Source organism: Oenanthe melanoleuca, chromosome 7 (genome assembly GCF_029582105.1).
Source record: "Oenanthe melanoleuca isolate GR-GAL-2019-014 chromosome 7, OMel1.0, whole genome shotgun sequence".
Taxonomy (NCBI): Eukaryota; Metazoa; Chordata; class Aves; order Passeriformes; family Muscicapidae; genus Oenanthe; species Oenanthe melanoleuca.
In genome coordinates this window covers 18074880-18092374 of record NC_079341.1, presented here as the reverse complement: position 1 = coordinate 18092374, position 17495 = coordinate 18074880, and the positions used below count along the sequence as shown (strand labels likewise).

Genomic DNA, 17495 nt, shown 5'->3' with positions numbered 1-17495 from the left:
GTGTTGATGATGTGTTGTTTAAAAACATATACACTGCATTTTCAAAGATTCCTTCAGTATAATCTGATTATAAAGGGGTTATGTGACAGTTTGTCTCTGCTGCTTGTTGTGTGGCTTAAATCTCTGGAGACAAGCTGACTGAACATCCATACAGTTTAGAGTCTGATGGCAGCTGTTGTTCAAAAACATTGTTTTGGGCCACATCTAGGGTCATCTGAGGAGGCACTTTGGCATACATCAAGGTAACAGTAGGATTTTATACTACTTACTGCCTCTTATAACTTCTTTAGATGATGGTACTGTGACTGGGCACGTGGGGGTAGCATTTAATTAAACTGAGTGGTAGTTTATTAGCTTAAAGCAAGAAGGGAAGGGAAAGAGGAAGAATTTTTTTTAGTTTACAGAGTGAATGAGGAGTAGTAAGTCTGTAAGAAGTAAATCTTTGCTGAACATTGATAAATAGATAGGGTTATATATTGTGAAAGAGCAAACAGGTAGTCCACTGGACAGCAAGCTGATCTATTGCTTTTGTAAAAGGATGTTGCAAACATAATTACACATTTCAGAGAGCATGTCTGTGTTTCTGCATGACCAAAACATTCACCCGTGACTTCCCTTTGCATCTTAATGTTTGCTGTCTCTAATACACTTTTATAACACTGGTGCTCTACTAACAACTTCCAGGAATGAACGAATACATACTAGAAGACCCTACCATGTGGACAGAGCTGACAAGTACTCTCTAGATGACGATCTGGTAAATCTAGAAGTTCTCAATGAGGTACTGTAATGTCTGAATAGCAGCTTCTGACAATTGTACCTCACATTCTTGCCTATTTCTACTTTTTAGGTATCTCTAAGCAGAATGAAAATATTTCCTTCTTGCAGTCTTTTGTCTCACCAAGGCAAAGGAATTCTCACATGACTGATGTGCTACCCCTCACTTCATTAAACTATATAGTGGCATAAAAGTAGTAGCAGTGAATACTATTATGTAGAAAAAATTAATTATGAATGATGCTAGTTTAAATTATTTTTGTGAGTTTCCTAAAATGTGAAGTTTAGTCATAAAAATCCAGATTTAAGTTATTTTTTTCTAAAATTATTTATTTAGGATAATGTATTATCTACTACTTCTGGATAAAGAGTGATAAAACTATCATATTTCACTGTATCACCTATTGGCAGAGTATCTGTAAATTTTTGTATTCATAATCCTTAAATTACAAGCCAGCAAAAAAAAGACATAATACTAGATTGTGCTAGTGTCCTGTTTAAACAGTCTTTTACCACTACTTAACGTTGAATCTTTGAAAAATTATTATCCTTGTTTCATAGCCAAATAAAAAAAAAAATAGATTAAAGGATGGATACTATGAAATGAAGCAATAATGTGTACCACCATTTCCTCTTCAGAAGATTTACTTCTCAGCCTGATATTAAAAACATATTCTAATTTGCTATTAGGTGTTGCCATTTAACTTGTTTTATGACATTAGCAAGAATTTTTAAAAATTTTAAAAAACATTTTGTGGGTCTGGCATTTAAATATAATTAGAAACACAATAAGTATTTCTTAAACAGTGTTCTCAGTATATTTACAAAAATATTCCGAAGTGGGAAAATAGTGTATAACTATCAAACTTTCTGTAATCTTCTCAGGATACAATTATCCAACAGCTGCAAAAACGTTATGCTGACTTACAGATTTATACTTACGTTGGAGACATTTTAATAGCCTTGAACCCCTTCCAGAATCTCAGCATTTATTCTCCCCAGGTAAGAGGGATTCCAAGCTGAAGATGGACATTGCTTTACATTTTATATTAACAGCACTAGCTAAAATAATGCTGGAAATTAGGAGCACAGACTAAACCTCAGCCTTTTATTTTTACAGAACAGTGTGGCTAAGAATTTATTTTGTTTTGGTTTGTTTGTTAAATTTGTTTTCATTTTATTTCATTCACTTCTTGGAGGCATGAATTCCACAAGAGGGACAGAGATTACCCCAGGCACAGCTGTGCCTCTTGTCTAGCATTTAGGGCTTCCTTCTGGGAAACAGAAGATGGTTGTATAAACCTCTTCATGCTGAGGTTTTTGCTTGCTGAAGAATTGCTCTGACTGAGGGTTATTACATGTCCTGTGCCATCAGCTCTTGCTTAAAAAAAACAAATCAATCAAATACTGTAAACATAAAGGCCAGTTTAATTCCCTACAAATATGAAGAGAGGTGGAGCTAGAAATAACTTAGCCTCTGTGGATGCCTGAATCAGGGCTTCAGATAGGGGGGCCAGAATTCAGATTCACTATAAGTTTCTTTTGTATAAATTTATTTCCTTCTTTGAAGGCTTTTGTTTGATACTTTCTTCCTTGTGATACAATTCTCTTCATTGTCTTGTGTGGGAAACATCTGAGTGCATTCTAGGTGTTGTAATTTGTGTTCTGGAAATTGGGCGGTACCAAAAATTACTCCTCCTGTTCCAGGTGATTCAGTGGAAATTCTGTGGTATAACAGGAAACTTCTTTCTGTTGAACAGGCAGATGATAGTCAATGTCTGCTTTTCAGTTCTAAATTATGTAGCTGAGTTTCGTATTTTGACAACTGTGTATATTTCTTTAAATTTAGTTCTCCAAGCTTTACCATGGTGTGAAGCGTTCTTCAAATCCCCCCCACATATTTGCCTCTGCAGATGCTGCCTACCAAAGCATGGTTACATTCAGCAAGGATCAGGTAAGAATCTGTTCATTTTGGTTTAAGTTTTATATTAATCATACTACCACTGTGCTACAGGGCTGTGAATAATGCTTTGTTATGTTGTATTTTGGGTAACTTTTTCTTTAAGCCATTTATTCCTAAATCAGGAAAACCAAAGTAGAAATCTGGTCCGATTTGGGAGTTCTAAAGAGGACACAGTGATATGAAAGGTCAAATGAGATGATGGAGGTACCTGACCAATATAGTTTTCTGGACACCTATGAAGTCCTGGCTGTTGACTTCAGCAAGAAAGTATTGCTGCACACTCTGATTCTAGGCCTGTATTGACTTAGGTATTTCAATAATTTACAATTGTGTAAAATAGAAGGTTCTCAATGCCATAGCAGTTAACAGATTTTGAACCACTTTTCTCTTGCAAAAAGACAAAAAAAAAAAAAAAAAAGGAACTATTATCGAATTTTTTAGTAAAATAAATTAAGAATGGGTTTATTATAAATGTAATAAGGACACAAATCCAATTACATAGCCATTATTTTAATGAGAATAAAATATCATGCTGTAGAAGATTTTATTGCATTCTTAAGATTACAACTTCATACTCTTTCTAATTTGATGTGCAGTGCATACTGGATATTGAAGTCTGATAATTATTTTTGTTTTTAAAATCCTCCTGGTTATAACCTACACATCCTACAATAATTAATAAAAAACATTTTCTTAAAGTCACAAAACCAGAGAAAAAAAAAAAAGCCTGAAATCAGAAAATGCCAAGAAAATAAGACAAATATAAGGGGCATTGAAGAGGAAGGAAACAGGAGTTTTACTGATGATGTGAAAATACATTGGCCTGGGAGATGGTTGTTATTTCTATAATGACTTATGTTTTCTTTGATGGAGGCATTAAAGAAAACAGGTATTCATGTAGAGTAACTCATGTGAGAATTTGTTATCTAAGGAAAACATTACGTCAGCTTGTCAGGCTAACTTTGTGCATCTTTAATATTATATGTTTTGTACCTCTTTTGGAAATAATCTTCATTCAGGTCTAAATCAGTTTCCTGTTTTCTGTTTGCAAAGTATTACAGGAGCTTGTTTATCTTTGCTACCTGGCCAGCAGAATGCTGGTTCTTAACATAAAGGTGCACAGATAAGCACTGTAGCCAGACTGAAAACGTATTGATTCTGTTTGTTTTATCCATTGAACTTTGTCCTTTTTTTTTTTTTTTTTTTTTTTTTTTTACTTGTGAAGCTTGAAAGTTAACTTCAGCCTACTATTTCTCCTGAAGCAATAGTCAAGTTCTGACCAATTCTACAAGGACTCATGGGCCTTAACTGTGTAAACTGTTGTGCATGTCTTCCCTAGCCACACAAAAGCAATTTATTTAGGTAGTGTAATCGATGTGGTACCTATTTCCAAAAGGAAAAATAACTGACAGGAAGCAAATGAATGAGCTGCAAATGTCATATTGCTGACATTATGTGGATTTGGTCCCTGCACTGGCTGTCAGGCACCATAAGGTACCACCAGATAACTGCTGCATCTTTCAAGCCTTTTCACAAAGCTCAGCTCTTTATGTAAGGGGCATTGCATGAAGTATTTTAGCACCTTATATCTTTTCCCAGCCAATAATCCCATGTATTCACAGTATCATGCAATTAGTTTTCAGATGTCTGCATAAAAACCTGTGGATCTGTGCTACTGCTCGGTGTTAACATTTTAATTATATGTCAGCTGATACTGTACCATACTGGTGGTCTGTAGAAAAAATGGAAAAAAAGGGTAAATAATAAATGCTGTTAGAATTCAAACTTTCTATTATCTGCATTCTTCAGTGTTCAGGTAAGAACTGGCTTTCAACTTCCATTTTGCCCATGAAGCATAACAGCAGAGAGGTGAAAATGATTTAGACCATTCTGGGTAGTCTCTTGAGTCTGGAAGCCTTTTGAAGATCCTGTAAAATACCATGTATTAAGGACTGCTGATGCAGGAAGAAGGTGGAGATGTCCTCCCAGAATCACCCAGATGCACATTTTTCTGAAATGTTTAGGTGCTAGTTTGCTGTTCTAGCTTGAATATCAGCATCACCTACAGAACAACCTCTCAACACAGGACCTATTATTTAAGATTATTTTGAGAGCAAACTTTTGGTCAGTGTGTTAAAAACAGCTGTACCCTGTGATTCATGTTAATTCATATGAAGTCATATGAGCTCACACATGGTCACTTGTTCATGTGTTCTAGCACTTCAAAATTCAGTCACTGCTTCACACATGCACCTTGGCTTCACATTGAAAGATGCATTTTAGTAACCAGGGAATAAATTACTACAATGAGCCTTTGCTGATCCCTTCATTTGGAAGGGAGTTGACACTTAAAATATTCAGTAGTTTTGGACTAAACATGAAATAACAGGTAGGAGTAGTAATAACAGAAATCGACCACGTGGTGAACTGTGCACTTAAATATTTTGTTTTGTGTGTTCAGTGCATTATCATCAGTGGGGAAAGTGGTGCTGGAAAGACTGAAAGTGCCCATCTGATCGTCCAACATTTGACCTTCTTGGGAAAGGTATTTCCTAGCCAATTATGTAAAATTATTAAGAAATCCCCCCAGCCCTACCCCAGTGTTCACTTTATTTAATCTCTAACACTTAAAGCTGTTCATGTGAATTGTCACACTTGATTTAGGGACACAGTAATCATGCATATGAGAGTACTGAATTAAGATGCAAAAGTATGACTAACACCAGCCAGTCAATATTTTTTAAAAAGAAGGTGCCAGATTCTGAGTGTTCATTACCTGTAGTTATGTACGGTATTTATCACCTATAACATTGTTTATTTATACAATAAAGAACAAAAAATATTACTGTGTCTCTAAGCTTAGAAGTTATTACACATTTAAATGTTATGAGTAATGCTATTAGCGCAAAACAATAGGAAAACTAACCATGTCAGCTTGACCCTAAGTAGACAGCTTTAGTCCACTGTGGTTTTGGTACTCTTAACTAATTATAAAACAAGTCAAAGGTGGAACAGTTGCAGAGAAAGAAGAATCTGTGTTTTGCTACCTGTAGGAGATTTTCTTATCAGTTTGTTGGACCACTTGTTGAGTAAGTAGAAAGGTTAGCACAGTACCTAATTCCATACAAGCATGAGAAAAGGATTCTTAGCTTCTGGAGCAAGAATTGGATTGGGAGTAAGCATTATATTCTTTTAATTATCATTCTGATTTGTATCTCTTCTGTCAAGGCAAATAACCGTGCTTTGCGTGAGAAAATTCTTCAGGTGAATCCTCTGGTTGAAGCATTTGGAAATGCCTGCACTGCCATCAATGACAACTCAAGTCGCTTTGGAAAATACCTGGAAATGATGTTTACACCTACAGGAGCTGTAATGGGGGCAAAGATTTCTGAATATCTACTTGAAAAATCAAGGGTCGTAAAACAGGCTGTGTAGGTATATTAATTGTCTGTCCTGTGGCATTTATGTAGTGTTTGGATTGATTTAATTATCAAAACTTCTGTGGTTTAGATGTTTTTCTGCCTTCTGCTAAAAAAAATCCTTTGTACAGCGCTATGACAACAAGACTAGTCCTGTTCTTTTGGAGTAGAAGCCAGAGCCACTTAATTCTTTGGGGAAATGTTGTTCACTGGGTTTTCTGTGTTTCACAGCTGCTGATCCCACACTATTAAAACAAGTGGGAGATTTGCTACCTTGCTTCAGTGAGCTCATTATAAGAACTACTTTTAAATTCATTGTACAAGATGCCACAAGAATAAGCACATGTGCTTTAAAAGGATACTCTTTTTCTTTTTTTCAGGGGAGAAAAAAATTTTCATATATTTTATTATATTTATGCTGGCCTTTATCATCAGAAGAAACTTTCTGAATATAGACTTCCTGATAAAAAACCTCCTAGGTAACTATCACTCACTTGTTTTAACTGCTTATTGTAATTAGCTATTGATCAGCACTTGCTTTCAGTATGATGCCTTAAAATCTCTCTTAATCCTTCTCCATTCCTTAAGCATCTTTTTTAATCCTCCCAAGGTGAGAAGAAGATGGACATTAAGACCTTAAATTATTTGCATTTGTTTGAGAAGTTGAACTATTAAAACAGAAGGAGGAAGAACCAAGCTCATATTTTGTCATCCTTTCAAATGCAGACAAGCCTCCTTATGATTTCTTACCGTAATGCTTCTGGTTCAGGAAGAACCCAGAATATGCTTTGGAGGTTTTTAATTGGTGTTTGTACTTTGGGTGTGTCTGATCTATACTGGCTGAGGGGATGTCTGTGAAATATTGGTAACATTATCAGACATTAACGAAGAATAAGCAGATATTAATGCAACAGAAACAAGAGCTTCTTATGAATTAGCATCAAACTGTATAATTGAAAGTTATTGAGACAAATGTTCTTTACACTTACTGAGGTATTTGTATTTAAGTCACTTTAACTTGTATTGACTTATGTGGTAGTGTGATGCTTTCTTTTCCCACTCTGTTTAGATATATTGATAATGAAACTGGAAAAGTAATGCATGATATTGTTACTAAAGATTCCTATGGAAGACAATTTGAAGCAATTCAGCATTGTTTTAGAATTATAGGATTTACTGATGAGGTAAGAGATTCAGTTGCTAAACCATTATTGACCTTATTTAGGAAAACTACCTCCAGTGTTTCCCTTTGATTTTGTGGATGTATAAAATTTTGTGAGCCACAAAATCTCTGTTGACAGAAGTCAACTGTGAAAGCATAACCCTCCCACTCAGAAGGCAAGACCAGCCTGAGGTCCCAGTTAGTACTAAGGCAATTCTGTTGCACTGTTTCTTGTGTAAATAGAAGCTTACTTGAACTTGTAGAACTCGGTCTCAGAGAAAGCTACAAGCTTTAATATCCATTCCAGTGTGCATGTTCTTCTTTCCTAGCCTGAATATGATGTGTATATCTAACTGAATTCCTTAAAAGTGCTTCTTGTCATCTTTCACAGGAAGTGTACTCAGTGTACAGAATACTGACTGGAATCTTAAATACTGGAAATATTGAGTTTGCTGCTATTTCTTCACAACACCAAACAGATAAAAGTGAGGTTCCTAACCCAGAAGCCTTAGATAACGGTATATGCTTTTTAACATTGTCATTTCTGTATATGCAATTTGGCTCTATTTGTGATAGTCTCTAGCTCATGGTAGCAGTTGGTCAATGCTGGTGATTTCCACTGCATAATCACAGTTGCATGTCTTTTTCTACTGTCTTTTAGCTGCTGCACTACTAAGCATTGGGTCAGAAGAACTCCAAGAGGCCCTAACCTCCCACTGCGTTGTAACGCGGGGGGAGACCATTATCCGAACGAACACAGTGGACAAAGCAGCGGACGTGCGGGATGCCATGTCCAAAGCCCTTTACGGCCGGCTCTTCAGCTGGATTGTAAATCGTATTAATACGCTGCTTCAGCCAGATAAAAATATATGGCAAGTTACACATCACTGACTCATGTGTACTTACTGTGCATATGTCTGATAGGTTCATCCATTTGTATATTTTTGATTTCGCTGAAAGAGTGCTGTGTTTATTTTGGCTAAGGCTTCAAAATGGCTTTCATGCTGTGATACTGAATCCTGTTTCCAGGACATTAAGCCCATCATTTTCAAAGAGCTGAATAGAATTTAGCTACTGAAGTCAATGGAAAATGGGGTGGTTGAAGTGCTGTACAATTTTTTAAAAAGATGCTTCCTTTGTAGTGAACATGAAAATCGTACAAAAGGCTGATAAATAATTGAAGTACACTGAAAAACTTTAGTAATTCACAGTTCTTATAGTCCTCCTGCTTTTGTAAGCAAGTAATAAATGCAGATTTCAGATTGTTAATGTGCTGCTGCTTGAGATGTGATTATTTTTTAACTTTTTATAATTACAGAAACATTATATTCTACCTCCTTATGATTTCATTGCCAGGCACTGATCTGGCTGGTTTGATCTTTTGAAGAAGCTGTAGAGATTTTAGAAACAAGGGAACCTCTCAGGTGATATGAAAATGCCTCTGATCTGAGATCTCTACTTGCTACTTCACTATGTCAAATAGGCATATCCTCAGTTCTGGTAGTGACTGAGTGTACTTAGCACATGGACTTTTAACAGTCCAGCTTGTAGCAGCAGCAGATTTGGTAATTACCCTTCTCAATGAGTGTAGCAAAAATGTACCATTAAACCTTGACACCTTTTCTCTGCCTGGAGAAGCTGACAGTAGATTTTATTTGGGATCTGCCTACTGAAAGCCCCTGTTTCAATATGGCTGCTAAATGTCTGTTACTTTGTACCTATGATTTTCCTGTCTTCTTCATTTGCAAAATTAAATATTTGCAAATTTGCAAAAAGTAAGTGGAAAACAAAAGTCTTACTGATGCTGAAGAAATGCAGAAGTTATCTTAGGTTCAGACATACTTTTCCTCCTTTATTTTTGCAGCATATTGAATGAGTTATGCAATCTTAGTTACCAAGTTTATTTTTATTTTAACTTAGTGTTGCTCATAATGAATTTTGTTTGTATTTTCACATGCAGCAATGCTGAAAGTGGGATGAATGTCGGGATACTAGACATATTTGGATTTGAGAACTTCACAAGAAATTCTTTTGAACAGCTGTGCATAAATATTGCTAATGAACAGATCCAGTTTTATTTCAATCAACATATCTTTGCACTGGAGCAGGTAAATTTAACTGTGTTGAGGTCTAGTTGAATCCAGCGTCCTATACCGTAATCATATTCAGGAGCACTTTATAAAATGAGTATGTGATTTAAATGTGGGATAATGACATCTTTCTTTTGAAGTTTTGTAAATAATGTTGTTGAGGCCTACAGAACATTGCTGTGCATCATAAATGCCCTAATGATGTTGCTTTTACTGTTTTGTAAAACTGTGCTGGTGACTTTTGTAGATGGAGTATCAGAGTGAGGGAATTGATGCCACTACAGTGGAGTATGAGGACAACCGTCCACTTCTAGATATGTTCCTTCAGAAACCCATGGGTCTCCTGTCTCTGCTAGATGAAGAAAGTCGATTTCCTCAGGCAACAGACCTAACTTTAGTTGGTATGTGCAAGTAAAACTCCAGGAAAGGTCTGGGAAATGACAAATGTGTAACAAGTGTAGTGTCATCTTTATTCAAGTTTTCCTACCCTATTTGTCCTGAGGCTGTGTCATTTCATTTGACATTCCAAGTGTATTTTTAATAGTGCTTCATCATTTTTTTCTGCTTACATGTTTTCTATCCTTTTCAAATGGGAAAAGCTGTCTTAAGTATCAGGTGGCAAGGGTCTATTGTTTTTCTAACGTAACAAGGAAATATCTGGTGTCTTGTCTGTGTATGAGGGGTACATCAAGTAGTATTTTTCCCTATTTACTGAAAGGAAGGCTGATACATAGTAGGCTCTTCTATCTAGGACCACCCTGTGAGAAGCATAGTGATGAAAGTAAAATTTAGACCATGGGCTCCCAGGCTTATGTTTATCCAATTAGAAAATACTGCTTCACTCTATATTATCTCATCATAAATAGGAAGTGTGTGTTATTTCTGGTGTGCCATCTGGCTTAATATTTCCTTGTCTTCCTGCATATTTTACATACATTTTAACAAATTTTGGTGCCAATCTTAAAATACGCAGCACGTGCCATGTTTAAAGCTGTTGTCTTGCATTTATTTACTAGAGCTGCATTTTTCTCTGCAATATGAAGCAGAGTTTCACTTCCTTCAATGGAACGTGCCACAGATACCCAAACTGTTTCCAGTTAAATTGCACAATACATGCACAAGATTTTTCCCTACTGCTAGCCTGAGCTGGAACTGGAATTCAGGTCACAGATAGAGTCAGTACTATGGTTTCATTCCACTCCCTTGTCTTGGTTTGAAACACGGGTGTCTGCCAAGGAAGGCAGGAACCTCATTTGGAATGGAAAATATGACCTCTTTCTCTCTGAATTATTAATATAGCATTGAAATTAAGGGGCTTTCAGGCAAAGATATGGGAAAAGAAATAACAGTTCTTTATTAATATATTTACATATGTGTACATATAACAAGACAAACAAACCAGACCAGAAACCCGGTGGCTGCCTTCTCAGGGCTGTGGGCATTTCCCTTTGGTGCAGTTACAGGCACAGCCTGCAGGGAGCACTGCTGGTGCTGTCATTCCCTGCAGCCTGCAGGGGGCGCCGCTGGCTCCTGGCCAGGCTGGTGCTGTGATTCCCTGCAGCCTGCAGGGGGCGCTGTGGGGCCGGTGCTGTGATTCCCTGCAGCCTGCAGGGGGCGCTGTGGGGCTGGTGCTGTGACTCCCTGCAGCCTGCAGGGGGCGCTGTGGGGCCGGTGCTGTGATTCCCTGCAGCCTGCAGGGGGCGCTGTGGGGCTGGTGCTGTGATTCCCTGCAGCCTGCAGGGGGCGCTGTGGGGCTGGTGCTGTGATTCCCTGCAGCCTGCAGGGGGCGCTGTGGGGCTGGTGCTGGCGTTCCCTGCAGCCTGCAGGGGGCGCTGTGGAGCTGGTGCTGTGATTCCCTGCAGCCTGCAGGGGGCGCTGTGGGGCTGGTGCTGGCGTTCCCTGCAGCCTGCAGGGGGCGCTGTGGGGCTGGTGCTGGCGTTCCCTGCAGCCTGCAGGGGGCGCTGTGGGGCCGGTGCCGTGACTCCCTGCAGCCTGCAGGGGGCGCTGTGGGGCTGGTGCCGTGACTCCCTGCAGCCTGCAGGGGGCGCTGTGGCGCGAGCGCAGCCGCGTCTCCCTCACGGGGTAATGGCGGCGGGCTGGAGGGCAGGGTGGGCTGCAGCGGGAACCTGGGAGCAGCGGCTGGAACGGCAGGGACGAGCACACTCCAGGGTGGACCGCCAACACTCCTCCTTTGTGTACAGAAGTTTTCTGCCTCCATGTGGGTTGTAGAAGTAAGTTAATACTGAATAGTTAACGTCTACTTCCAGAGGTACTTTTCCTTGAGTGCTGATTGGCCTCACTGCTGAGCTGTACACAGTACAGCAGGATCCCTCAAGCAGACAGCAAAGTGGAATATTTTGCCCTGTCAAGGTGTGCCAGACAATCATTAATTCCACCACTCTGTCCCAGCCCCTAGAAATTCCAAACTTAGTTATTTTTGCTTTAAATGCAAGCTCAATTAAGTGGTAATAGAAAGAAAAACCAAATATAACAAAAATATTAATGGTTTCTAACATTAGAGAAAACATTTTGATAATATTTTCTGACATACACAGCATGAATGTTATCAATTGGTTCTGGTCTCAGGTCCCTAGTTACTTGTTCAAGTAAATTAGTATAGTAGCAGTTTCACAGTACAAACGCTAATTCTTATTAATGTGGGTTCTTTTGCATCCTTCTTTCCAGGGATTTTTCCTTGGTTCAGCAGGCAGGAATTGCTACCTGGGCCTTCATTGTTGGACGGACAACACTAAATTCACTACAAAATATTAAAGAGCCTGCAAAATATCACAGAGCATAAAATACATTTTTCCTAGAAACTGGTGTTCCTTTTTCTGTCAACTCTTTAGGTGAACACAAAGTCACCTTGGAAGAGGTTTCATACAGGAGCTTCTTTTTTTCTGTAGAAGTCCAAAGGTACATGAAAGACAGTTCCAGACTGAGCATATTAACATATCCTTAAAACATGATGCATGAAGCTAAATGAATGCAGAAAGGAAGACAAAGAAAATACAAATAGTAGGCATTTAAGTGACTGTGATATATGCACAGTTTTGAATGTACGTATGTATGACAAATAAACTCACCCCAAACACTGCATATACATAAGTAAATTCATTGCAAAATATGAGTAATCATCACACCTTCTCATTGAGTCTTCCTATTTAATATTTTTCTGTGCACAAAGGCATACAGAAACAGTGATGTTTGAAAGACAGTCTTACTGGGCTAGTTTTATATGTTCAGGTGCAACAGCTTGGTATTTCAGAGCAATCTAATATGTGTTTATAGCAGTTCTGACTTCTTGAGCAGCAATTTGGCAAAATAATTAAGATGAAGATTGTAGTTAATCACTCTGTCACTTAAATCAACGTCTTTTCCCAATGTCTAGATAAATTTGAAGATAACTTACGATGCAAATACTTTTGGAGACCAAAAGGAGTAGAACTGTCATTTGGTATTCAGCACTATGCTGGAAAGGTAAGGTCATGTGATTTTTATTTAGTTCAAATAACAGTGGTATAGTCATTACTTGTTTTAATCCAGAGTTTTTGCTTTAGGGTTTTTTTCCCCCCTCATTTTAATAGAAGAAAGTGATAAAGTTTATGCAAACACACACTCTACAATGAAATTTTTATGTGTTTCTGTCCATTTTGGAGCCTATCCTTAGGGCTCTTACACAAACTACATGGACACTAAGCATCTTTTTTCTGCAAGAAGTCTGCATGTGGGTGCCACAGTACTGCTGTCTGAGAGTGTATATATGTGTGAAAAGCAATGTAAACCATAGAGAACTTAAAATCCTATAGAGTGCATTAGAAAGATTGGGACTTGCTTCTGATTTCAGGCCCAAATATTTGTTCATAGATGAAATCAAAATAGCCATGTTATATATATATATATATATATATATATATTATTTATATATAAATTAAGTCTCATCTCTGGATCATTATAAGACTCCAAAATTTTAAGATATATTTTAGTAACTTCGGTCAGGTTTTCTGTCTTGTTAAGAATAGCTATTAAAATTCACACAGTTTTAGTTAGTTCCTTGTACCCACATGGCCTAATAATAAAAACAATACTGGCCAGTTCTCTATTGCCAGAGAACATTCAATTTCTGTGTAAATTAATGGATTCCAAGGAAATTGTTCTAGAGAAGAGCATTGCTAGTGATAATGAAACAGCTCTAAAAAATTATTGCAATTAAACAAAATGAAAAGTCATCTGACTCTTATATTAATACAAATATCCAGGCATTAATTTCTAATAAAATGGTTAAAATAATTGAAATAGGAGAATATTTTATTTTTGTAATATGATTTTCAGTGCCATGAGAAGCTGTTTTAATGTACCTATACTGTGTCCAATTTATTACTGTTCCTCCAGCAGGTCTACTTATAGATCACAGGTTTGATGCAGACAACCAATAGGAAGTGACCACTTGAGAACCATTTCTTACATCACACATAAATGATCAAGTTAAGCTGTAATGAAGTGTCTCTGTTGCATTGCATCATGCATAGAATTGTTTGACATGGCTGAGCATAGCACAACAGGATTTAAGCCATTGAACCCAATTTGATATGCAATGGCATTCTGTAGGTATAGGTACTCTGTACAGCCAATTTACATTCTGAACCCACTGCTATAGTTCACTTTTAAGTCATTTGCAGATAATTCATTTGCTTGTCAGTCCAAGCTAGCTGGTCTACCTGGTCATCCTGACTGTTCACGTATTAAGGAACATAGTAGGTTTTGGGTAACCCTTTTCATCAAAATTTGATTCTGTTTTCCCATACTAGGTGTTATATGATGCCTCTGCCTTCCTTGAGAAGAATAGAGACACTCTTCCTGCTGACATAGTGGTGGTGTTGCGAACTTCAGAGAACAAACTTCTTCAGCAGCTGTTCTCTAGCCCATTAACAAAAACAGGTATGTTCTGAACAGCTTTGCTAACATTTTAACTTCTTCAGCTACCTGTTTCTCTCAAACTCTTATTTTATTCTGGGCAATTTTTTTTCAATGATGTTATCATATCTCCTTTCTAGAGTGTTTGTTACACTTTGTTCTCTGATTTCAAGATTTAATTTCCTTTCATGAATCTTGTGCAGCAAGATTCTTCCCTGACTCCAGAGAAAGGGAGATTGTCAGATGTGTGGGGCAAGAGCTTATTCTCAGAGAAGGATAAAAATATGGGAGTTTCTAGTTCTTAGTCTTTTACTAAGATCAGTACTCAGTTGATAGATTCTTGTATATCATGTCTTACAGTTCATAAATCATGTGATTTAGATCAAGGTCTTTTGGAGGTAATGTATAGTTTCTTACAAATTATAAAAGCCATATACTAATAGGCTAGAAGTAATTCTTTTGATTTGAAGCTTGTTGACTTTGACTTACATGAAAGTGCCAGATCTGTAGCTAAATAAAACAGCAAAATGAAGTTTGATTACTCCGTGGATAGATACCAGAATGCCAGTACCATGTACAAATGATAGTTCTGCAGTATCCATGCAAACAAGCCATCTAATTAATACTTCTTTCAGTACTTTCTATACTCTTAAAGCATCTTTTTCATAATGGGTGAGAAAAATATGTACTACTAATTGTAAATACAATGGATTGTACTAGATTGCAAAATTATGCAGAAGAGGTTGTATGTTTAGGTAGAAATACTTGGTAGATGCATTAGATAGTGCTGTGTAGGGTTATTGTACATGGGCTGTAGAGGCAATTCTGTACCTGTGCAGCAGCTCTCTGCCTTGAATTTCTGGACTGTCAGTAACCCAGTCGTAACTCATCTGGTGATGCATTTAACCTCTCTTGACATTTCTGCGCAGAAAAAGAACATCTGAAGAAAAAAATATATTGGAGCTTTTTTTGCACACTTAAAATTGATATCATATCTGTTTATATACTACAGAAGATAGGTTCCTGTTACAAGGTAATTTTTCCTGTAATTGAAAGGCTTTCAACTACTCCCCTTCAAATTACACTTTTAGAGGTCCCTGAGAGGTGAGGATCCAATGAGGAATCTGCTTCTCCTTTCAGCTATAATGAGTTTAGATGGAAGGGAATATAGTTTATGATGGAGGACTGGTTTGTGCCCAAGTGGGGAACAAAGGATCTTTCTGTCTACTACTACTCTACATTTGAGTTAAAATGATAAAAGAGATTCTGAACAAGAAAAACAAGAAAGCAAGCTCACATATGGTCCAATGTGCCTCCACACCCCTCTTTACAAGTTGTTTTGTACCTTGCAGCTATTGTCAGAACAAAATTGATTAGGTGCTTTGTCCCAGTTGTCAGTCCAAATTATTACAAATATAATTTTAATTTTATTGCTATTTTTAATTCAGAATGCTGATGCCTTCATGCAAATTAATCTTTTTCTGACCTTACAGAGTTATTTTCAGTAGCAGCAGCTCTGTTAATGTACAGTTACCATGCTGGTGTATTTTGCCTACTTTTTTAGGTCCCTTATATTCCATGTCTCCTATTTACATTAATTGAATGCCTTCTCCCTCCATTTGCCTTTCTCTGAAGAGCATGCAGCAAGTTAAGTGTTGTCTCTATTTGTAAAGTTGATATAAATAAAAAAATTATTCTGCATGTGCATCTGTGCATGGTATTACAAGAATAACTTAAAGTTCTTATGTCATTTTTATTTTTTAAGAGCCTTTGTGATTTTGCTCTTTTTTTTTCCAGCTGTCTGATATAATTGACATTCACATCCTGTGTTGGGGCCTCTGTGTTCTAAAATCAGATTGTTGCCAGGTTTAGTTTAGGCAGCTTGCAAGATAAATGAAGGGTTTGGCTGAAAACAGAGTGCATTGCTGGCAATGATGCTTCGTTTGTTCAGTAAAGAAAGATAATGCTATTCTCTTAACTTTCTACGAAGTTAGTTTTGTAAACAAAAGAATAGTGTATATATGTCCCATTGTACTCTGTCCCTGTCTCTTAGCCCTCTTTCCCCCACTCAACATGTGCTTCATTCCCAAAGCAAACCAGAAGAAATACAGATTAAGATTCATAATCTTGGTACAATTTTCCTCATTTTTTTCGTCAATTACTGACTAATGCAAAAGTTAGTAATTTACATGGGAGCCATATTCCATCTTTCCAGGTAACCGTGACTTGAAATGGGCCTTCTACCAGTATGTGTGGTGTTTTGTTTGAAGATGAGTGACAGCACATTTTCACATATGCTTGCAGCTATGTCTGGAATGTGCAGTGTAGGTGGGTTTTGCCTAGCAGCCGTCTCCTATATGTGATGCAGCCACTGGGTGGTGCTATCCCAGAGGCGAGAGGGAACACAAGACTGGAAATGTGGATCTGACAAGGACTGAGAATGTAGTTCTTTAAATACCAGAAAGAACAAAAAGATGCCTTTCCCACCCTGAGATGATCCTCTGTTTGAAGTATATTTATATAACTGTCATATCTTCCACTGTCAAAAACTTCAGCAGCATCAAGAAAATAAATACTAAAAAGCTAAATTCTTTTACTAATTTAAGATCATCTTAATCCCTGTAATTTATCAAGTACACTTATCCTGTCTTAACAAATGCTTCTATTTCACAGTAGCGGTCTGTGCAGTTTAAAGGACCACAAATTAACAGCAGGACATTAAATATACATTTGTAACAGTAATTTATCGTTGATAGGGTATGCAACTGCTCATATGAGACACTGGAACTTAAACATTCTGGAACTAATTTTGTAGCATATACAGCTTGTTTTGTCATCTTTCAGTGGAAACTTGGTCACGTTCGCCATGTTTTAAAATCTGTGCTTTCTAGGGACCTTTAACTTCAAAATCGAATTAATGTATTCTGATTTAACCTAACAGTTCCCCCAACTGCTTCCATACCTGTCACTTTTTTCTATAGCTTCTTGTGCTACCACTACTGTAGTGTGCAACATGAATGTGCATACTCCCATTTAGATAGAATGTATTCCTGATTGTCTCTGGTTTTAGTTTATCACTGTTTCTGCTAAAGCATCAGAGAGAAAAGGAATCACATGAACTGGAAAATAGAGTCCCTTTGAAAGAACAGAGGATTTTGGTTGGAAAAATT

General features: G+C 37.4%; 1 protein-coding gene across 1 annotated transcript in view; it reads left to right on the top strand.

The window, feature by feature from the left end:
* Nucleotides 1-17495, top strand: part of MYO3B (myosin IIIB) — a 178516-nt gene that overhangs the window by 71355 nt on the left and 89666 nt on the right. Inside the window, exons 10-22 of the mRNA XM_056496889.1 lie at nucleotides 685-781; nucleotides 1663-1779; nucleotides 2627-2731; nucleotides 5202-5285; nucleotides 5969-6171; nucleotides 6540-6638; nucleotides 7229-7343; nucleotides 7713-7839; nucleotides 7983-8193; nucleotides 9282-9429; nucleotides 9659-9812; nucleotides 12803-12891; nucleotides 14220-14349. Coding sequence (XP_056352864.1) covers nucleotides 685-781; nucleotides 1663-1779; nucleotides 2627-2731; nucleotides 5202-5285; nucleotides 5969-6171; nucleotides 6540-6638; nucleotides 7229-7343; nucleotides 7713-7839; nucleotides 7983-8193; nucleotides 9282-9429; nucleotides 9659-9812; nucleotides 12803-12891; nucleotides 14220-14349 — 1679 coding nt within the window. The remainder of the gene's footprint in view (nucleotides 1-684; nucleotides 782-1662; nucleotides 1780-2626; nucleotides 2732-5201; nucleotides 5286-5968; nucleotides 6172-6539; nucleotides 6639-7228; nucleotides 7344-7712; nucleotides 7840-7982; nucleotides 8194-9281; nucleotides 9430-9658; nucleotides 9813-12802; nucleotides 12892-14219; nucleotides 14350-17495) is intronic.